We start from the raw sequence: 16,472 nt of genomic DNA, 5'->3' as shown, positions 1-16,472 counted from the left end.
GTCTTAAAGTATTTACAGGCCTCAGAGTTGCCTAATCACATCTGTGCCTAAAGGAAACTTGAGAGTTAAAGCTGTAAAATTCTTAAAACCCTGGTTCCTTCTAGCAGCGCTTTGCCATCCTTTATTTGTAAAGGGTAAGATGCTTTACTTCATCATGATGCTGAGTGACTAGAGATTTGAAAGGCGTATTTTGCTACCTGTTACAATATGAAGCATTTGTCAACGTGACAGGAAAGACAGATAAATTCAGAAATTTGAGGCCACTGTTACGTACCTACCTATATAACTTTAGTAATCCAAGTAATGATTTTGTTTACTGAATAAACGCATACTTTAATAGGAGGAAACATGAACAGTTCTGTATATACAATCCCTTTTTGCTGTTCTTTCTAAAAACATGTCCTGGAACTTCTGCATTACATCCAAATACTTCAAGTAGTCGAAAAGTTTTAGGACTGAATTGTCATTCTATTCTTTATGGCTTCTCGGTCAACAAAGCAAGAATTGACTGTTTACCTCCATGTCCCAACCCATTTTTGATGTTTCTACAATGAGTTTTTGGTTTTTTTAAAAGATTTTATTTATTTTATAGAGAGAGACACAGTGAGAGAGGGAACACAAGCAGGGGAGTGGTAGAGGAAGAAGCAGTCCTCTGGCCAAGCAGGGAGCTGGTGTGGGGCTCCATCGCAGGACTCTGGGATCCTGACCTGAGAGGAAGGCAGCCGCTTAACAACTGAGCCACTCAGGTGCCCCTACAATGCATTTAAGTTATAATCTATTAATTTTAAAGATACATAAAGAACTGGCTAAGATTGCATGCACACACGTGTATAGATACATGGGTAAGAGAGATCCTTGAGGCACATATTATGCCTGCTTGTTGGGTTATTAAACACAGAACTAATTATACCGGATTAAAAATGTGTAATAAACAGATTTTCTTCCAGATTCACTTTAAATAGTATTTACTTTAGAAAGGTACTTTTTTTTTTAAACCTCTGGGGTATCATTACATTAATTACAATGTTAAAATGCATGGAAAGTTTATAGTATCTTTACAACGGAGAACATCATGATGGATTTCCTCTGCTAATACCATATATGTAAGCAAGAGATAGATGTTTTCAGGACAGTACCAAATATTAGGGGTTGCCAGGGAGCAAAGTGTTGGAAGGTGTCCATTTTCCTGTTGTTGAGGTTGCCCTGCAGACAGGATACTGGGATCAAGTAGCTCAATCAGCTCCACATCCTCTTGTAACAGGACTTCCTGTTGCAGGATGGTATGTAGTGAGTCAAGTCGGAATCCAATATCCTTGCCATTAAAAAACCGGAAGAGAGGCATTATTACATACATAATTTTGTATTAAATGCTAAGCTCCTAATGTGCTAACAAAATTTTGGGTATTTATTTTCAGTATAACATCCAAGAAGAAGATGTAGCAGTTCAATCTGTCTTTAGTATAATGGATGGGGTTTTAGTTTCACCGTAAATGTGAAACAATAAAGACTGAGTTGGATGTTACTGAGCCACCAGATGTGAAATACAAATTGTTAATAAAGAAATGTGAAGTAACTAAAAAGACTAATAAACCTGTCTAGTTAAGCCCAATTAATTAGGTTTTTGGAACAGAGCGTGGAAACTATAATCCTGTAACCTCAGGCGCTGTCCCTGGATACTGGAACAATATAGCCAGAAGAGTAATTGAGAATTACATCAGTAGGATCCAGGCCTTCTACAAATGGACATTCAGGTATTAAAAACAAAACACTGAGGAATATAATACAAAACCACACTAATAAGTGCATAGCACTTTATAGTTTACAAAATGCTTTCACATATACTAGCTCATTTATTCCTTCCTCTTTTCCTTCTATCAAAAAATATTACACACACACACACACACACACACACCAAGAACCATGCTTGAAACCAAGGGCATGAACAATGAGAATAACATACAAGTCTCTACTCTTGAAGAGTTCACAGTTTAATGAAGAGGACTGAAAAGTAAACATTTACAACATAATGTGCAAAGAAGTGCAATGAGGCATACCTGGGTTATTATGAAAATGGCACAGGGGAACCAAAACTTGTAATGAAGTCAGAGAAAGGAAAAGAGGTGATACCTGAGCTGAGTCTTAAAGTATGAACAAGAACTGACCAGAGGAAACAGCTGGAAGAGAGGGGTGGGAAGAACAAAAGCCTCTTTAGACCTGCAAGTCATTGGTTTTAGTTTTACACAGAGTATACATGGAAAAATGATGAGAGATGAGGGGCACCTGGCTAGCTCGGTAGTGGGAGCATGAAACTCTTGATCTCAGGGTTAGGAGTTTCAGCCCCATGCTGAGGGTAGAGATTACTTTAACAGATAAATTTAAAAAAAAAAAAAAAAAGGAGAGAGAGGAAGTAGCAATATTACAGTACACGGGTTAACTTTCACAGTAACCCCCATGATGTACATTTTCATACCCCTCTCTGTTCTACAGAGGAGAAAACTAAAGTCCAAAGAGATTAAGTAATTTTCCAGAGAGGAGAAAACTAAAGCCCAAAGAGATTAATTTTCCAGAATTCTGATTTCAAATCCCAAATCTCTGGTAATCAATTATACTTCCCTATATAGAGTCTGCTGTATGAGAAAATTTGAAGTTTTACTATGCATTAAATTTAAGAACGGAATGATCCTATTTTAAGATAAATAAAGAGAACTTTTAATGGACAAGGCCTTTAGCTATTAAAGTAAAACCAGCTAGGTCTAGGGTTTGAGGACAATGGGTTTGCTCTTGTAGCCAGTTCATCATTCCCACACAAGCGCCTGCCTGCCCTGCCTAAGCTGATCATAATGGGAACTGAACAGGAATGCAGTGATCCATATATCCAACCATAAGTGTCCTCCTGATTGTGCATTATACATCACTTTTAGAGAATGAGAAGAGTATTCTTAATTAATACGAGTCCTATATTGATATATTTATTGATTTTTTTCTTCTTTTTTTAAAGAAAGCTCTACACTCAGGGGCACCTGGGTGATCAGTCGGTTAAGCGTCTGCCTTGGGTTTGGGACATGACCCCAGGGTCCTGGAAGCCCCACACTGAGCCCTGCATGGGGCTCCCTAGTCAGCCTAGAGTGTGCTTCTCCCTCTGCCTCCAACCTGTGCTCATGTTTGCATACTCTCTCGGAAATAAATAAAATCTTTAAAAATAAGTAAATAGGGCGCCTGGGTGGCTCAGTGGGTTAAAGCCTCTGCCTTCAGCTCAGGTCATGATTCCAGGGTCCTGTGAGAGCATCAGGCTCTCTGCTTGGCGGGGAGTCTGCTTCCCCCTCTCTCTCTGCCTGCTTCTCTGCCTACTTGTGATCTCTCTCCCTCTGTCAAATGAATAAATAAAAAAAAAAAAATCTTTTAAAAAAATTAAAATAAGTAAGTAAAAAAAAAAAAAAAAAAAATCTATGCCCAATGTGGGGCTTGAACTCACAACCCCAAGATCAAGAGTCATATAATCTACCGACTGAGCCAGCCTGGTACCCCTTTACTCCTTTTAATTATCTATTATTTCTTGTCTTTTTGATACCAGCCATTCTGAGAGGTATACGATTATATCTCATTGTGGTTTTTGATTTGCATTTCTCTGATGATTAAGGATGTTGAGCATATTTTTATGTGCCTCCTTTCTCTTCTTAGAATTATGATTCAAGGGGCGCCTGGGTGGCTCGGTCAGTTAAGCTTCCGACTCTTGATTTTGGCTCAGGTCATGATCTCAGGGTCATGAGATTGAGCCCTGCCTTGGGTTCTGTGCTCAGCACAGAGTCTGCTTGGGATTCTCTCTCTCTCCCCCCCCCCACCCTATTACTTTCCTTGCTCTCTCTCTCTCTCTCTCTCTCCAAAATTTAAAAAAAACAAAGCAAAACACAAAAAAAACAAATAAAACCTTAAAAAAACAAAATTCTAACATTAAGAACCAATTAACTGACACTCCACCTCACTTTCATAAACAGAATAGCATAATTCACTTTATACCACTGTTAGGGAGGGGTGGGAAGCAAGGAGGGCAGGACGAGGAACACGGCAGCTTTTCAAGTAATCTTTGAAATAAATCTCCACACATTGGCCTTATTATTTGATTTGGATTCCCCACACAAAGCAGTATTAAAATGTTAAGGATTAAAATTAAGTTTTTGCTACAAAAGCCTTAAATTGCCTTTTATGAGACCTCTATGCACCTATATATGGGTAAGTTTAAGGAAGCCTAACTAAAGGAAGGCTAAGGCTATTAGAGAAGGGGAAGGTTATTAATGTAGAATGAGAGATTTCTCTCTTCATAGCCCCTTGTACAGCTGCTTAATCAGGTACACACTTTTCTTTTTTTGATTTTATTTATTTATTTGAGAGTGAGAGTGAGTGAGCACAAGCAAGGGGAAGGGCAGGCAGAGGGAGAAGCAGGCTCCCTGCTGAGCAAGGAGCCTGGTGTGGGACTTGATCCCAGGACACTGGGATCATGACCTGAGCTGAAGGCAGACACTGAATGGATTGAGCCATCCAGGCATCCCAGGTACACATTTTCTTTAACATCATCCTTGGCATCAGACCGGTGTGCAAAGCTGGGATAACGTTTCCTCAAAACTATTGTGCTTTGAGGCAGTACTAATAGCTTTAGGAATATTTGATTCAAGAATGTGACAAACTGGGGTGGCTGGGTGGCTCAGTCACATAAGCCAGTCAGTTAAGCCTTCGGCTCAGGGTCCTGGGTTCAAGCCCCATGTCAGGCTCCCTGCATCGGGCTTCCTGCGCAGCAGGTAACCTGCTTCTCCTTCTGCCTCTCCCCCTGCTTGTGTTCCCTCTCTCTGTCAAATAAATAAGATCTTAAAAAAAAATGTGACAAACTAACCATCTATAATTACCCAAACATACAAATAAACTTGAAAGTGACAAGACATTCTAAATAACTAATGCAGTATTACCTAGTAACCTGACTGCCTCTACACAGGAAGAATTTGATCTATATTCTACTCATTATAGCTATAAAATTAAATCAGATTAAACTGATGAATTAAACATTTTTTTAAGAACAAATTCTAAAGCTTCTTTTATTTGATTGACAGAGATCCCAAGTAGGCAGAGAGAGAGAGAGGAGGAAGCAGGCTCCCCGCCAAGCAGAGAGCCCGATGCAGGGCTCGATCCCAGGACCCTGGGATCATGACCTGAGCCGAAGGCAGAGGCTTTAACCCACTGAGCCACCCAGGTGCCCCTAAGAGCAAATTCTAAAATTGTATATTTGCAATATGGCAATCAAATTAGTGGAAAAATACACACCTGCTAATATTAAGAAATATCTCGCAATAACCCTATTTGGACTCTGGTCCAAGTCTCAAATAAATGAAGACATTTAAAAAGGACTAATTCTGGGGCACCTGAGTGGCTCGGTAGGTTAAGCCTCTGCCTTCCACTCAGGTCATGATCTCAGAGTCCTGGGTTTGAGCCCCGCATGGGACTCCCTACTCAGTGGGAAGTCTCCTTGTCCCTCTCACTCTGCCCCTCCTCCGCTTCTTATGCTTGTGTACGCCCTCTCTCTCTAATAAATAAAATCTTTAAAAAAAAAAGGACTAATTCTGATTGACTACATATTAGTAGGTACCATCTGTATGGCTGGGTGCTCTGTGTTAGCAGGTATACCATGTTAACTCTGGCTCACCCTCAACAAGTCTCAGTGCCAAGATGTCGTTAGTCCCCAGATTTATATCCTGGTTCTACATCTTAAGTTAAGAACATCTCTGTTTCAGTTTCCTCATCTGCAAAATGAGGATAAAAATAGTACCTACTTCCTAGTGTTGTTGTGAGAATTAAGTAAGTCAATATTTATAAAATACTAAGTGTCTGGTACACAGTAAACATTTACATAGTAGATACTATGTAAGTGTAAGCTGTTAATATTGTTAGTATGTATGAAATAATTAAAATACAATAAAGAAAAGGACACATAATAGAATACAAAACCTACAAAACAGCACAGATAATTATTACTACACTGTTGAAGAAAATAAGAGATCCAATAGGCTGAAGTTTGGGGGAAAGGCCTTGAGGAACAGCTAGGACTGCTTATTGAAAAGACTGCAATAAAAGAAAAAAATGGAAAGAATTCTACTACAGTATAATAGCACAAACACATGCAGAATAGATACAGAATAAAAGAAAAGGAAGACTGAGTTGGCTGATGAAAATATTGGCTAGAAAGATAGTTTAGGGCCAAATTATGCAGATTCTTTCTGTTGAAGTGACGAACTAGACTTGATTCAATGGGTAAAAGGAATCTTTAAGCATCTAAATGGAATAATGGTATGAGAAGATAACTCAGAAGATTTCTACCTGTATTGAATGAAAGAGTATGAGAAGCACAACTAAAGAATAGAGAGATTTCTGTTTTTACCCCTCGGGATGGAGACGGGAACTATTCACGTATCAATATATTTCAATGATCTTATATATTATTTAACATATCGTGTTGTTTCATAAAGCTGATGAGGACCAAATGAGATAACATGTGTGAAAGCACTTTACAGGCTAACGAGTGCTTAAAAAGTGCTAATACCACTACTGTTATAGTTGTTATAAAATAACTTTTTTAATCTTTAAGAAGTACTACTTCAATAAGAAATAATGGCAAAGGTTTAGCTATCATGGAGCAACTGCCGTATTTTTATAAAAGGCAAGAGGGACTGGTTGAATATCTGTATAGCCAACAAAATTTTAAATATGTCGTGGTCAAGGAAAAAGTCAAGCATCTCATTCCAGAAGCCACAGGGTAATTCCTTGTTCCATTACTAGTAAATGACTTCTTTGGTATGTACTTCTTATAGTTCTCTGTAATATACACACAAAAAGGATGCATATAGAAACTGGTACTTTACAGTGAAACATGTGGCCAGTGACAAAGGATCAAGAATGAAAAGATCAGGACTATGCCAACCACGACTAAACCACAGAAAAATGTATACAGATCCATATACCTTACCACAGTTCTAGTATCACTGAAGAATGAGGATGGCTCCACCTGGATAGAGATGATATTCTACGTAGATGACAAGATACTTCATTGACCTTCTCAATATACCTACAAAGATGAAACCCTGAACAGAGAACTTGCCCATTTGGATTGCTAAAAAAGTAATTTTAGTCAGTCAACACAAAATAATACTCAAGCTAGAGAGGTAGTATGTAACAATGGAGAGCCTAGGCTTTGAAACAGGAGACCTGAGTTCAAATTCTAACTCTATCACTTTCTCATTGAATATTTTTTTAACAATTCACTTCATAAGTATTCTTAAACCAAACTGAACTGTCTGAATCTCAGGCTTTTAATAGGTAAAATGCACTAAACCTTATGGTGTTTGGATTACCAAATCAAAATGTGAAAGCACTTTGTAAACATCTCTTCATAAATGGTAATTTGCAAGAATGATAATCATCATCTTCAGGTCAGAGGCCAGCAGAGGATCCTGAAATCTGCATATTTGTGACTTAATTGCTCCTTCTGAGATCCATGAGAACTTTCTAACTTCAATTTTTTAGCTATACTACCTGGATTTTGCATTGCTTAGGATGTACAAAATTGAAGCACTCCCTCTTGGGGGGTCAGAGGTCAAACACCAGATTTATTACTGTAGAGAGAATAGGCGGGAAAAAAAAGCAAGCCTCACAGGAATTAGAAAGACTCTTAATGGTCACAATTCCAAGTCTTTGGTAAATTCTGTGATCATTAGTCTTGGGAGACTACATTTTACATATGAAGTTGCCAGAGAATGATAGATTAATGATAAGTGAATTAGGGGAAGGAGGAACCACTTTGATTTTGCCCAAACTTTGTAATCATAGATACAGGATAAGGATGCAGTCAAGCTCCTAATGAAAATGGAGAAGATCTCACTGATAGATATATTTCCTTCCTATTGAGAGGAATATTTGTCAATGGAGGAAGAAGACAGCAGGAAATTGGTAACCTAACAAAGGTATCAAAAACTACCAGAATATCCTATTCTAAATGGCTAATAACCTCCTGGAAGTCCTAAGAAATACTACTAATAAATTCTAATTCAAATACCCACAATTATTGAAGGATTTGTTGGGGTTTTTTTTAGGCGATACCAACAAACTTTATTAACACTTCATGAAGCAGGCAGTCTCCTTTCAGAGAACTGCCCAGAATTTCTATTTAATCACTGCCCAAAACAATGGCAAAACAAATTGTGATTCAATAGATTCTGTCATTAGTAAACTGGAGCCCTGAAAACTGACAAAAAGAAATAGAGCAAACACTTACCAGCTTGTGAAGTAAGTCATCTTTCTTATTGTACTGAGAGAAAATCCAACTTTTGATGGTTTCAGCCACTTTTAACAGGATGCCTTGCTGAAGGAGATGAACGACATTGTATAGGATTTATTAAACCACACCTAAACAGCAAGAAAACTCCAAATAACTTATTTCTAATTAATCAGAATTTTTATTAGAAAAAGGGAGGAAAAAAAATCATCTAGGTTATATCCTTTGTCAATATGTCTCATCCTCCTTAATAATTCCCAGATTTACTTGCATATCAGAAGTACCTGGAGATTTTAGTTAGAAATATTCTTGGGTCCCCAAACTATAGGTTCAGATTAATTTAAAATTAAGTTTTGAATGAGACCTGAAAGCAAATTTTCAAAAGAGCACTCAGAAGTTATCCTGATGCAGCCCACTTATCGGGTACACTATGTCAAGATGATGATAGTATGTATTTCAAAATGAAAACCATAAGATGCTCCAAGTTCTCAAATACTAAGTACATTTCATTCCACAATGCTAAGGTAGAAAAACATTTTAATCAATTTTAGAAAAAGTGTCTCATACTGAAATAAAAGTTATATTACTGAATCAACCAAAAATTCAAATTACCTTAATGTTAATAGCCCATTTCCATGCTAGTAAATGGTGTTTACATTCATTGAGTGGTTACTATATCCCAGGTACTGAAAAAGGGTCATAGGAACAATGATGAATACATGTAACTGTTGTTTTCAAGAACTTAGCATAGAAGAGATGGTATAAATAATTACAAACCAATGTAAAGTCTGGGAAAGTGTGGGAAAAGAGGTCAAGAGGTGCTAACACTGAAGCTATGCCCTAACAGATAAGCAGGAATATAACAAAGGAGGGAAGAACATTCTGGGCAAGAGAACAGGATGAAGAAAGGAGACAGCCATGGAAGCATGTCAGTGGCATGGTGGCACAGTCTGGGACAGGCTAAGACCCAAGGGAAGAAGGGAATGATAATGACCACTGAGAGAGGTTTTAAAGGACTTTGATCTTATATGCCCTAATAGTTTAGACTTTATCTTATAGGCTGTGCGGAGCCACCAAAGACTTTTAAGCAAGGAAATGAAACAATAAAAATCAGCATTTAAGAAAAATAAATGGCTACAGTGCAGAGGCAATAGTGGCAGGAAATGACTGTAGCCAAGAAGCCTGATTAGGAGGATATTTAACAGTCCAGCTAAATAATGAAAAAGGCCTCAAGTAGGGTAGCAAAAAAATAGTAATGGTATGAGAAGGTTGGATTTTAGAGACAAAAGAAGTTCACTTGACATATCATTTAGTGACCAAATTAATGTGGGAGTCATGGAAGGAATATCTTATTTGTTTTATGCGGATGAGTTCTGAGTTTCTTGGGGGCACAGGTCAGGTGAAAATGTTTAGCAAATGTCCAAAACTCAGTGAAGACAGAGAATACACATAAGTGGCCAATGAGGGCAAAAAAGTAGATGAGATCACTCAGAAAAATAGACCAAGCAGAGAAGAGGCCAGATGCTCAAACTTTAAGGAAGGAACATTTAAGAATAACCACAGGAAAAGGAACTAGAAAAATATACAGAGAAATAATATTCACGATGAGAACCCCAGTAAAAGTAAGTACTTTTACTCAATAAGTACTTCACAATAACATTAAAAAATAAAAGTTAAGGGCGATTAAGGCTAACGACAGTTTGATCACGATCTTATATTATATAAAAACTTTGCTTTCCAAAGAAAATAACTGGTACTTCACTGCTTTAATATAGCTCATACAATTGAAATGTGTACTATGAAAACCAAAGGAACCTTCTGGACATGTGGTAATTTCGAAAAACATTCTCTAGCTATTTCTCAATTTCTGAGGACTAGTAAATCTTAAACTCTCATTTTATTTATTTATAAATTAATAACACTTCTATATGTAAAAACACCTATCATAAATGAAAAGGATTAAATACCTGTAAAACTCAACTTTGAACAACAAAAAATGGCAAATGCCCATATCCTGCCTAAGACTATCCCTTGGCTCATTCTTTCCCTTTGGTTGCCAAGTAATCTCAAATCCAAGTTTTAATCTATAAATAACCTATTAGCTATATCCTTCAGTTTTGCTTTCAAAACTCTTCCTAGGAACAATCACATTTTGAGCAGAGAAGAAAGAGTTTAAGTCCAGAGGACAACAAACTGATTCTGATCCACATAAGCTCTAACTCTCTAATTCCTACCCTCTAAGTATCAGTTAAAAAAACATTTCTCTGGCATTTATTCTACTCTTGCAAATGGGCCCAGCTTGGTTACCTCACATCATAGAGATTTTTCTAAGAGGAGAAAAGAGACCTCTTTCCCTCTCTATCACCACAGAGTAAACAACTAATTGAAATTTTTAAAAGCCTCCTCCCAAAAATAATGATGCCTTGTAATAAAATACTGATTAGACTAGAATGTTCAAGAAATGAGGTAATCTGGTTTATTTTTTCTATTAAATTAGAATTCCTTTTGTTAAAACTCAAATGTACTGGAATTTTTTATTTTATTTTATTAAATATGGCTAAGAGAACATAAACAAATCTAGTAAATGCATTTTACAGACCCCAATTAGTGGAGATTCTGCCAGTATCTTAGCCTCACAGTGTTGTACAGCAACTAGATATTTATTGCATAAGAGGATACTGCATATATATAAAGGGCGTCACAAACTGAGGTAAATATACCCACTCCATCACAGATCCTTGAATTTGCTTATGAAATATGTTGTCAGTTTGCTTTCTTATAACTTGTGCTCTATTTCAAAACAATATATAAAGAAAAAAATTCTAATTAATATAAAAGTACTAATGGTTGGGTTCTCATTAACGTTTGCATGTATTTTTCTGGTTCCCTCCAAACAAGTTCAATATTTAAAGAATTAATATATTTTAATCCTCAATCATATTAATTTCTATTCATTATAGAAATTACTGAGATAGTACAGAACAGCAAGATTTATATTTATCTAAACAGTTCTGTACTACTGATGAAATAAAAAATAAAGTCTTAACCAGTGTCGGAGAGGACATGAAGGTGCTTATGAGATTTTTGTTGTGTGTTTTTTTTTTTTTTCCTACAAGGGTAAGAGTAAAGGCAGTTTAAATAAGCAGTGAGGTGAAGAACAAAGGATTAATCATAAAGAATGAACATGCTTTCTTACTTTTGGCAGGGCTCTGGCAGGAGGCTTTTGTTGTCCCTCTGTCACTGTGCCTTTTTCCAGTTTTGGTGACAGAGAAGAACATATTTCAAAGTCTGTGTGTCCCAGATCCTGTAAGTACTGGTAAAGTGGAGAATTCTGAAAGCGACATATAAAATGAAGCAAATTTCAATTTTGTTACTACTTCAAAAGTTTAGGAGGCCAAACTCAACACCAAACTTCACTATCATGACCAGTATGCATGAATTCTTTAAGGCTTCATCTTTTAAAAAGTGAATTATCTGTCACAATGCCAACTAACATAAAAAAAAAAAAATCTACAAACAATTCAACAGAGAGACCCAAAAAAGGAAAAACAGATTTTTCTGAGTGGGTACCAGCAAGAAAAAATGAATTTAGGAATATAAATAGATTTGTTAAGCAATTTCTTTGCCCAAATATTTGTACTATTAGAGTAGATTGCTTCAAAATAGCCAAGCCTGGCTATAGATAGTTCCTAAAAGGGCCTAAAGTGAAAAGCAGTTATTACTTGAAGCTAAGAACTAAGCAATAATTATACAGCACTAATTATAATTTTATCATACCATCATATTCATTAACTCGCTCCGGCACACGTATGTATTATCTACAACATGCCCAACACTGTAAACAAACTTAAAACTCCAAGAAATTTACCTAAAATAAGCTGTATCTTACATACAACCATATGGCAAACAAGAGACTCTGTGGGTAATAAAAGCATTAGAACATGGTGGTTAAGAACACAAACTCTGGAGCCAGACTATATGTTCAAATTCCAACTGTGCATCTTATTGGCTGAGTATCCGATGACAGTTTATAATCCTGTGTTTCAGCTGTCTCATCTTAAAATAGGAATAAAAATAAGACCTCGTTCATAGGGCTCTTATATGGACTAAATATATACAAGCACTTAGAACAATACCTGGCCCATAGTAATCACTCAATTTACACTTCAACTTTATATAAGCCAGGTGGAAACAGCACAGGTTTTGGAACAGACTGAAAAAACCCAAAAAACCAACCAATCAACCAACAAACAAAAAACCAAAAAACACCCAAAACAAAAAAACTCCAATCTCATCAAATACATAAGCATCACTGTTAGACAAAAACCTATGGGACAATTTTCTGCATCAACAGCAAGCTTTAATTTTAACTTTTTCAGTCTTCTTTAAAAATAAACCTTGACTCCATTCAACAAAAATATCTAATACTTTAAAAAAGACCTTATGTTAGGTAGTAGAGATAAAATAAGAACCACCACCAAAACTATAGTAAACAGCAACACAACTAACATAGTACCATGTGGCAAAAACTTAACTAGCATTCTACTTGCATCATTTTTTTTTTTAAAGATTTTATTTCATTATTTGACAGAGAGAGAGAGACAGAGCACAAGTGGGGGAGCAGCAAGGGAGAGGGAGAGGCAGGCTTTCCACTGAGTAGGGAGCCCAGTGCGGGACTCAATCCCAGGACCCTGGGATCATGACCTAAGCAGAAGGCAGACATTTAACCGACTGAGGCCACCCAGGCAACCCATGCATCATTTCACTTAAGGTTCACAACAAACCCTAAAATATGATCATTGTTATCATTGTTATTGTTAATTCCCATTTCACAGAAGAGGAAACAGATTCACTCAGATAAGGAATGCAGGATAGGTCTGACTCCAAAGCCAATACTCTGAAATATGAGGGACTGTGTTATTTTAGATAGTATACTATAGTATAGTATACTATAGTATCTAAAATAACACAGTCCCTCCTGTGTCTAGAGAGGAACACACCAGGGAAACTTCCTTATAGTTTAGTACAGAAACATCAAGTAAATCATTAATTGCAGGGTTGTTTTGGATGCTATGCAAACAGAGGAAAGGCAGTTAAATGAGACCAATGTTTTTAGGGACTATGTCCCTGAGTTTGGGAAAATGAGAAGCAGTGGGAATTTGCTTATACTGGTAGCAATTTGCTGGGTATCAACTTGAGAGAATAAAAGATACATAAAATGCCTCCTTTTGTGAAATGTGTAAGCCTGATGATTCACAACCTGTACCCCTGGGGCAAATAATCATTATATGATAATAAAAATAATTTAAAAAAAACTTTCAAAATTGAAAAAAAATTGCCTCCTTTTAAAGCTATGTTTAATGTTCTTTTGAGAAAAATATGCAAAAAATTATAACAAAAGGAGAAGTACATTTATCTCTCTACCAGACTTAAATCTCTGGTGGCACAAATGGTTAATCTTCGTATCACCCATAATGTATCCTCAAATATTGCCTTGAATTACTCAAGGATTTCCAAAATGAATTGTGAACTCCACCCTGCTCTGTCCCCAGAGTGGCAAAAGAACAAGAATGCTTGTTCGGTTGGGGTGACCTTTTGAAAAGTTTACATACTTTAAAAAAACAACAACAACAACAACAAAGCTTGTTTTTAAGGCCGTAGAACCCTTTCTTCAAGTGAACTCCCATGGGGAAAAACAATAAATAAGATGGATCAAAGTGGAGTTACTCTAATTCCAGGGTTGTCAAAGTTTTTCTGTAAAAGGCCAGGCAGTAAATATTTCTCACTTTGCAGGCCATATGGTCTCGATCGTAACTAATCAATCCTGCTGCTATAGTGCAAAAGCAGCCACAACAATACATAAACCAGTGAGTGTGGTTATGCTCCAATAAAACTTTATTTATGGAAATACTGAACTTCTTATAATTTCTATGTGTCACAAAGCACCATTCTTTTGATATTTTCCCCAACCATTTAGAAAGGTAAAGTCCATTCTTTGTTCACCAGTCACAGAAAAACAGGTAGGGAACAGAGGACAAACCTGGCCCAACAGCTAGTTTGCTGACTCCTGTTCTTTTTTATTTTTTATTTTTTAAAGTTTATTTATTTATTTGACAGACAGAGATCACAAGGAGGCAGAGAGGCAGGCAGAGAGAGAGAGGGAAGCAGGGTCCCTGCCGAGCAGAGAGCCCGATGCCGGGCTCGATCCCAGGACCCTGGGACCATGACCTGAGCTGAAGGCAGAGGCTTTAACCCACTGAGCCACCCAGGCACCCCGACTCCTGTTCTAATTAAAGACTCAGTCACTATATTGAGGCATATTCTTGATTGCTACCTGTTCTCTGACAAGAGGCTTGGCGGGTGGGGATGGAGTCAAACTTCTTTTCATTCAAATTCTAGTACCTTTCTTACTACACACTTGGCTGATGCTGTGTCAGCACTGACCCCAAAGTCCCTTCCTTTTTCAGTTTATGTCACAGCTCACAAAATAACAAAATGGATTATCTGTTCATACTTCTAAACGTGATTAAACAGAAGAGAAACAATGAATACTTTGTTCTCCGTATATGTTCTGCACATCAACTAAGAGCATTACTCAGTTGGGAACACCATAAGCTGGAACACCTTCTACTTCACATTTTGCAGAAAACAGCAGCATTAATTATTTACTTTGAATAATACCAATAATGTCCAATGGTGTCATCTGATACAGTAATTTCTTCATTCCTTATTCTGCTTTTTCTAACAAATGTTAAACTTTTCATTAACTTTTTGGTTGGTTTCACGACATTCTTGTCAAAGGTGTGACACCCATCTTTTTGAGCTGTGCAACTATGAATGATGCTTTAGTAGTTTCGGTTTCTTCCCCATCTTTACTGATAGAATTTAACATTTTCTCCCTAGAAAGAACTGTTTTACAGTTCTGGGAAATTCTGGCTTTCCAAGGCTATCACTGTGCTTTGTTTCATGGCTTTATGTAACTAAGTATTTGAAAAATTTCAGAGTAGAAAATCTTCGGAGACTAGAGATGAAGGCATTGCAGGTCTGACAGAATGTAATTCCAGTCACCATCAAATTTCATATTTAAACTTTCTCTTTTGGACTGCTTCTACAAATCAGACCACTTTCTAATACATATAAACTCAGACTGTATGAACTCTAAAGCTCTTATTCATTGTTTATGATAGTATCCTGAGTTGTAGCATTTATTTTACTGTTTCATTTCTATGCTTCAATCACTTTTGAGCCAAAATAAACTGTAAAATTTAACCAATGTTAACACACAAATGAAAAACAAAGATTCTTTGGTTAACGAACTGAACATCAGCCAAGATGAAGTGATCAAAATGGACCTCGTAGCACATGAGTGATTTTTAAGAGTGCAAAGGGATTTTTGGTAAAATTATTATTTTATTAGTTTAAAAAAAATGTTTGGGGGTTAAGATTACTATCACTTTTTCTCCGAAACTACCAAATAACCTGTGTACTATTTGACAGATCTTAGAAAACCACATCATGACTAGTGTTTCACAGATTTTTGTGGGTCTCAAAACCTGTTTAAGGTTATTAAAATTATTGAGAGCCTGAAAGAGTTTTTGTGGATGTCTAAATTATATTAGAAATTAAAACTAAAAAAATTTTAAAAGTATTTATTAATTTACTTAAAATGACAATAAACTCATTATAATACTAATGTAATAATACAAACTTAATGAAAAACATTTTTTTCCAAAATGAAAAAAAATGTACTGAGCAAAGTGGATTATTTTCCATTTTTTGCAAGTCTCCTCATTATCTGGCTTAATAGGAGATAACTGGATTCTTTTATGCTTCTTCATTCAATGTATTGCAATTTATTGTTCTGGATGAAGTATATATGGAAAATCAAGCTTTGGGGTACATGGGTGGCTCAGTTGGTTAAGCGTCTGCCTTGGACTCAGGTCATGATCACAGGGTCCTGGGATGGAATCCCTTATCTGGCTCCTTGCTCAGCAGGGACCTGCTTCTCCCTCTCCCTCTGCCTGCTGCTCCCCTTGCATGTGCTCTCTCTCTGTTTCTCTCACTGTAAAACCTTAAAAAAAAAAAAGAAAAAAAGAAAGAAAGAAAGAAAGAATGAGAGAAAGAAAGAAAGAAAGAAAGAAAGAAAGAAAGAAAGAAAGAAAGA

At 36.6% G+C, this 16,472-nt stretch overlaps 1 protein-coding gene across 5 annotated transcripts in view; it reads right to left on the bottom strand.

Annotated features, from left to right (window-relative positions):
* VEZT (vezatin, adherens junctions transmembrane protein) overlaps positions 1 to 16,472 on the bottom strand; it is a 66,169-nt gene that overhangs the window by 27,249 nt on the left and 22,448 nt on the right. For 3 of the 5 annotated variants that reach the window (XM_032874250.1, XM_032874251.1, XM_032874248.1), the window contains exons 2-4: positions 11,505 to 11,639; positions 8,309 to 8,395; positions 1,137 to 1,312 (exon numbers count right to left, since the gene is read on the bottom strand). In XM_032874250.1, the coding sequence (XP_032730141.1) occupies positions 1,137 to 1,312; positions 8,309 to 8,395; positions 11,505 to 11,639 (398 nt within the window). Of the gene's footprint in view, positions 1 to 1,136; positions 1,313 to 7,003; positions 7,103 to 8,308; positions 8,396 to 8,920; positions 8,995 to 11,504; positions 11,640 to 16,472 lie in introns of those variants that run through there. The other 2 variants (XM_032874249.1, XM_032874252.1) reach the window with 2 other exon arrangements.

The sequence above is a fragment of the Lontra canadensis genome, unplaced genomic scaffold (assembly GCF_010015895.1).
Source record: "Lontra canadensis isolate GAN:19392208 unplaced genomic scaffold, GSC_riverotter_1.0 scaffold52, whole genome shotgun sequence".
Lineage (NCBI taxonomy): Eukaryota > Metazoa > Chordata > Mammalia > Carnivora > Mustelidae > Lontra > Lontra canadensis.
The sequence above is the reverse complement of the archived record's forward strand: the minus strand, read 5'-3'. Positions and strand labels throughout refer to the sequence as shown.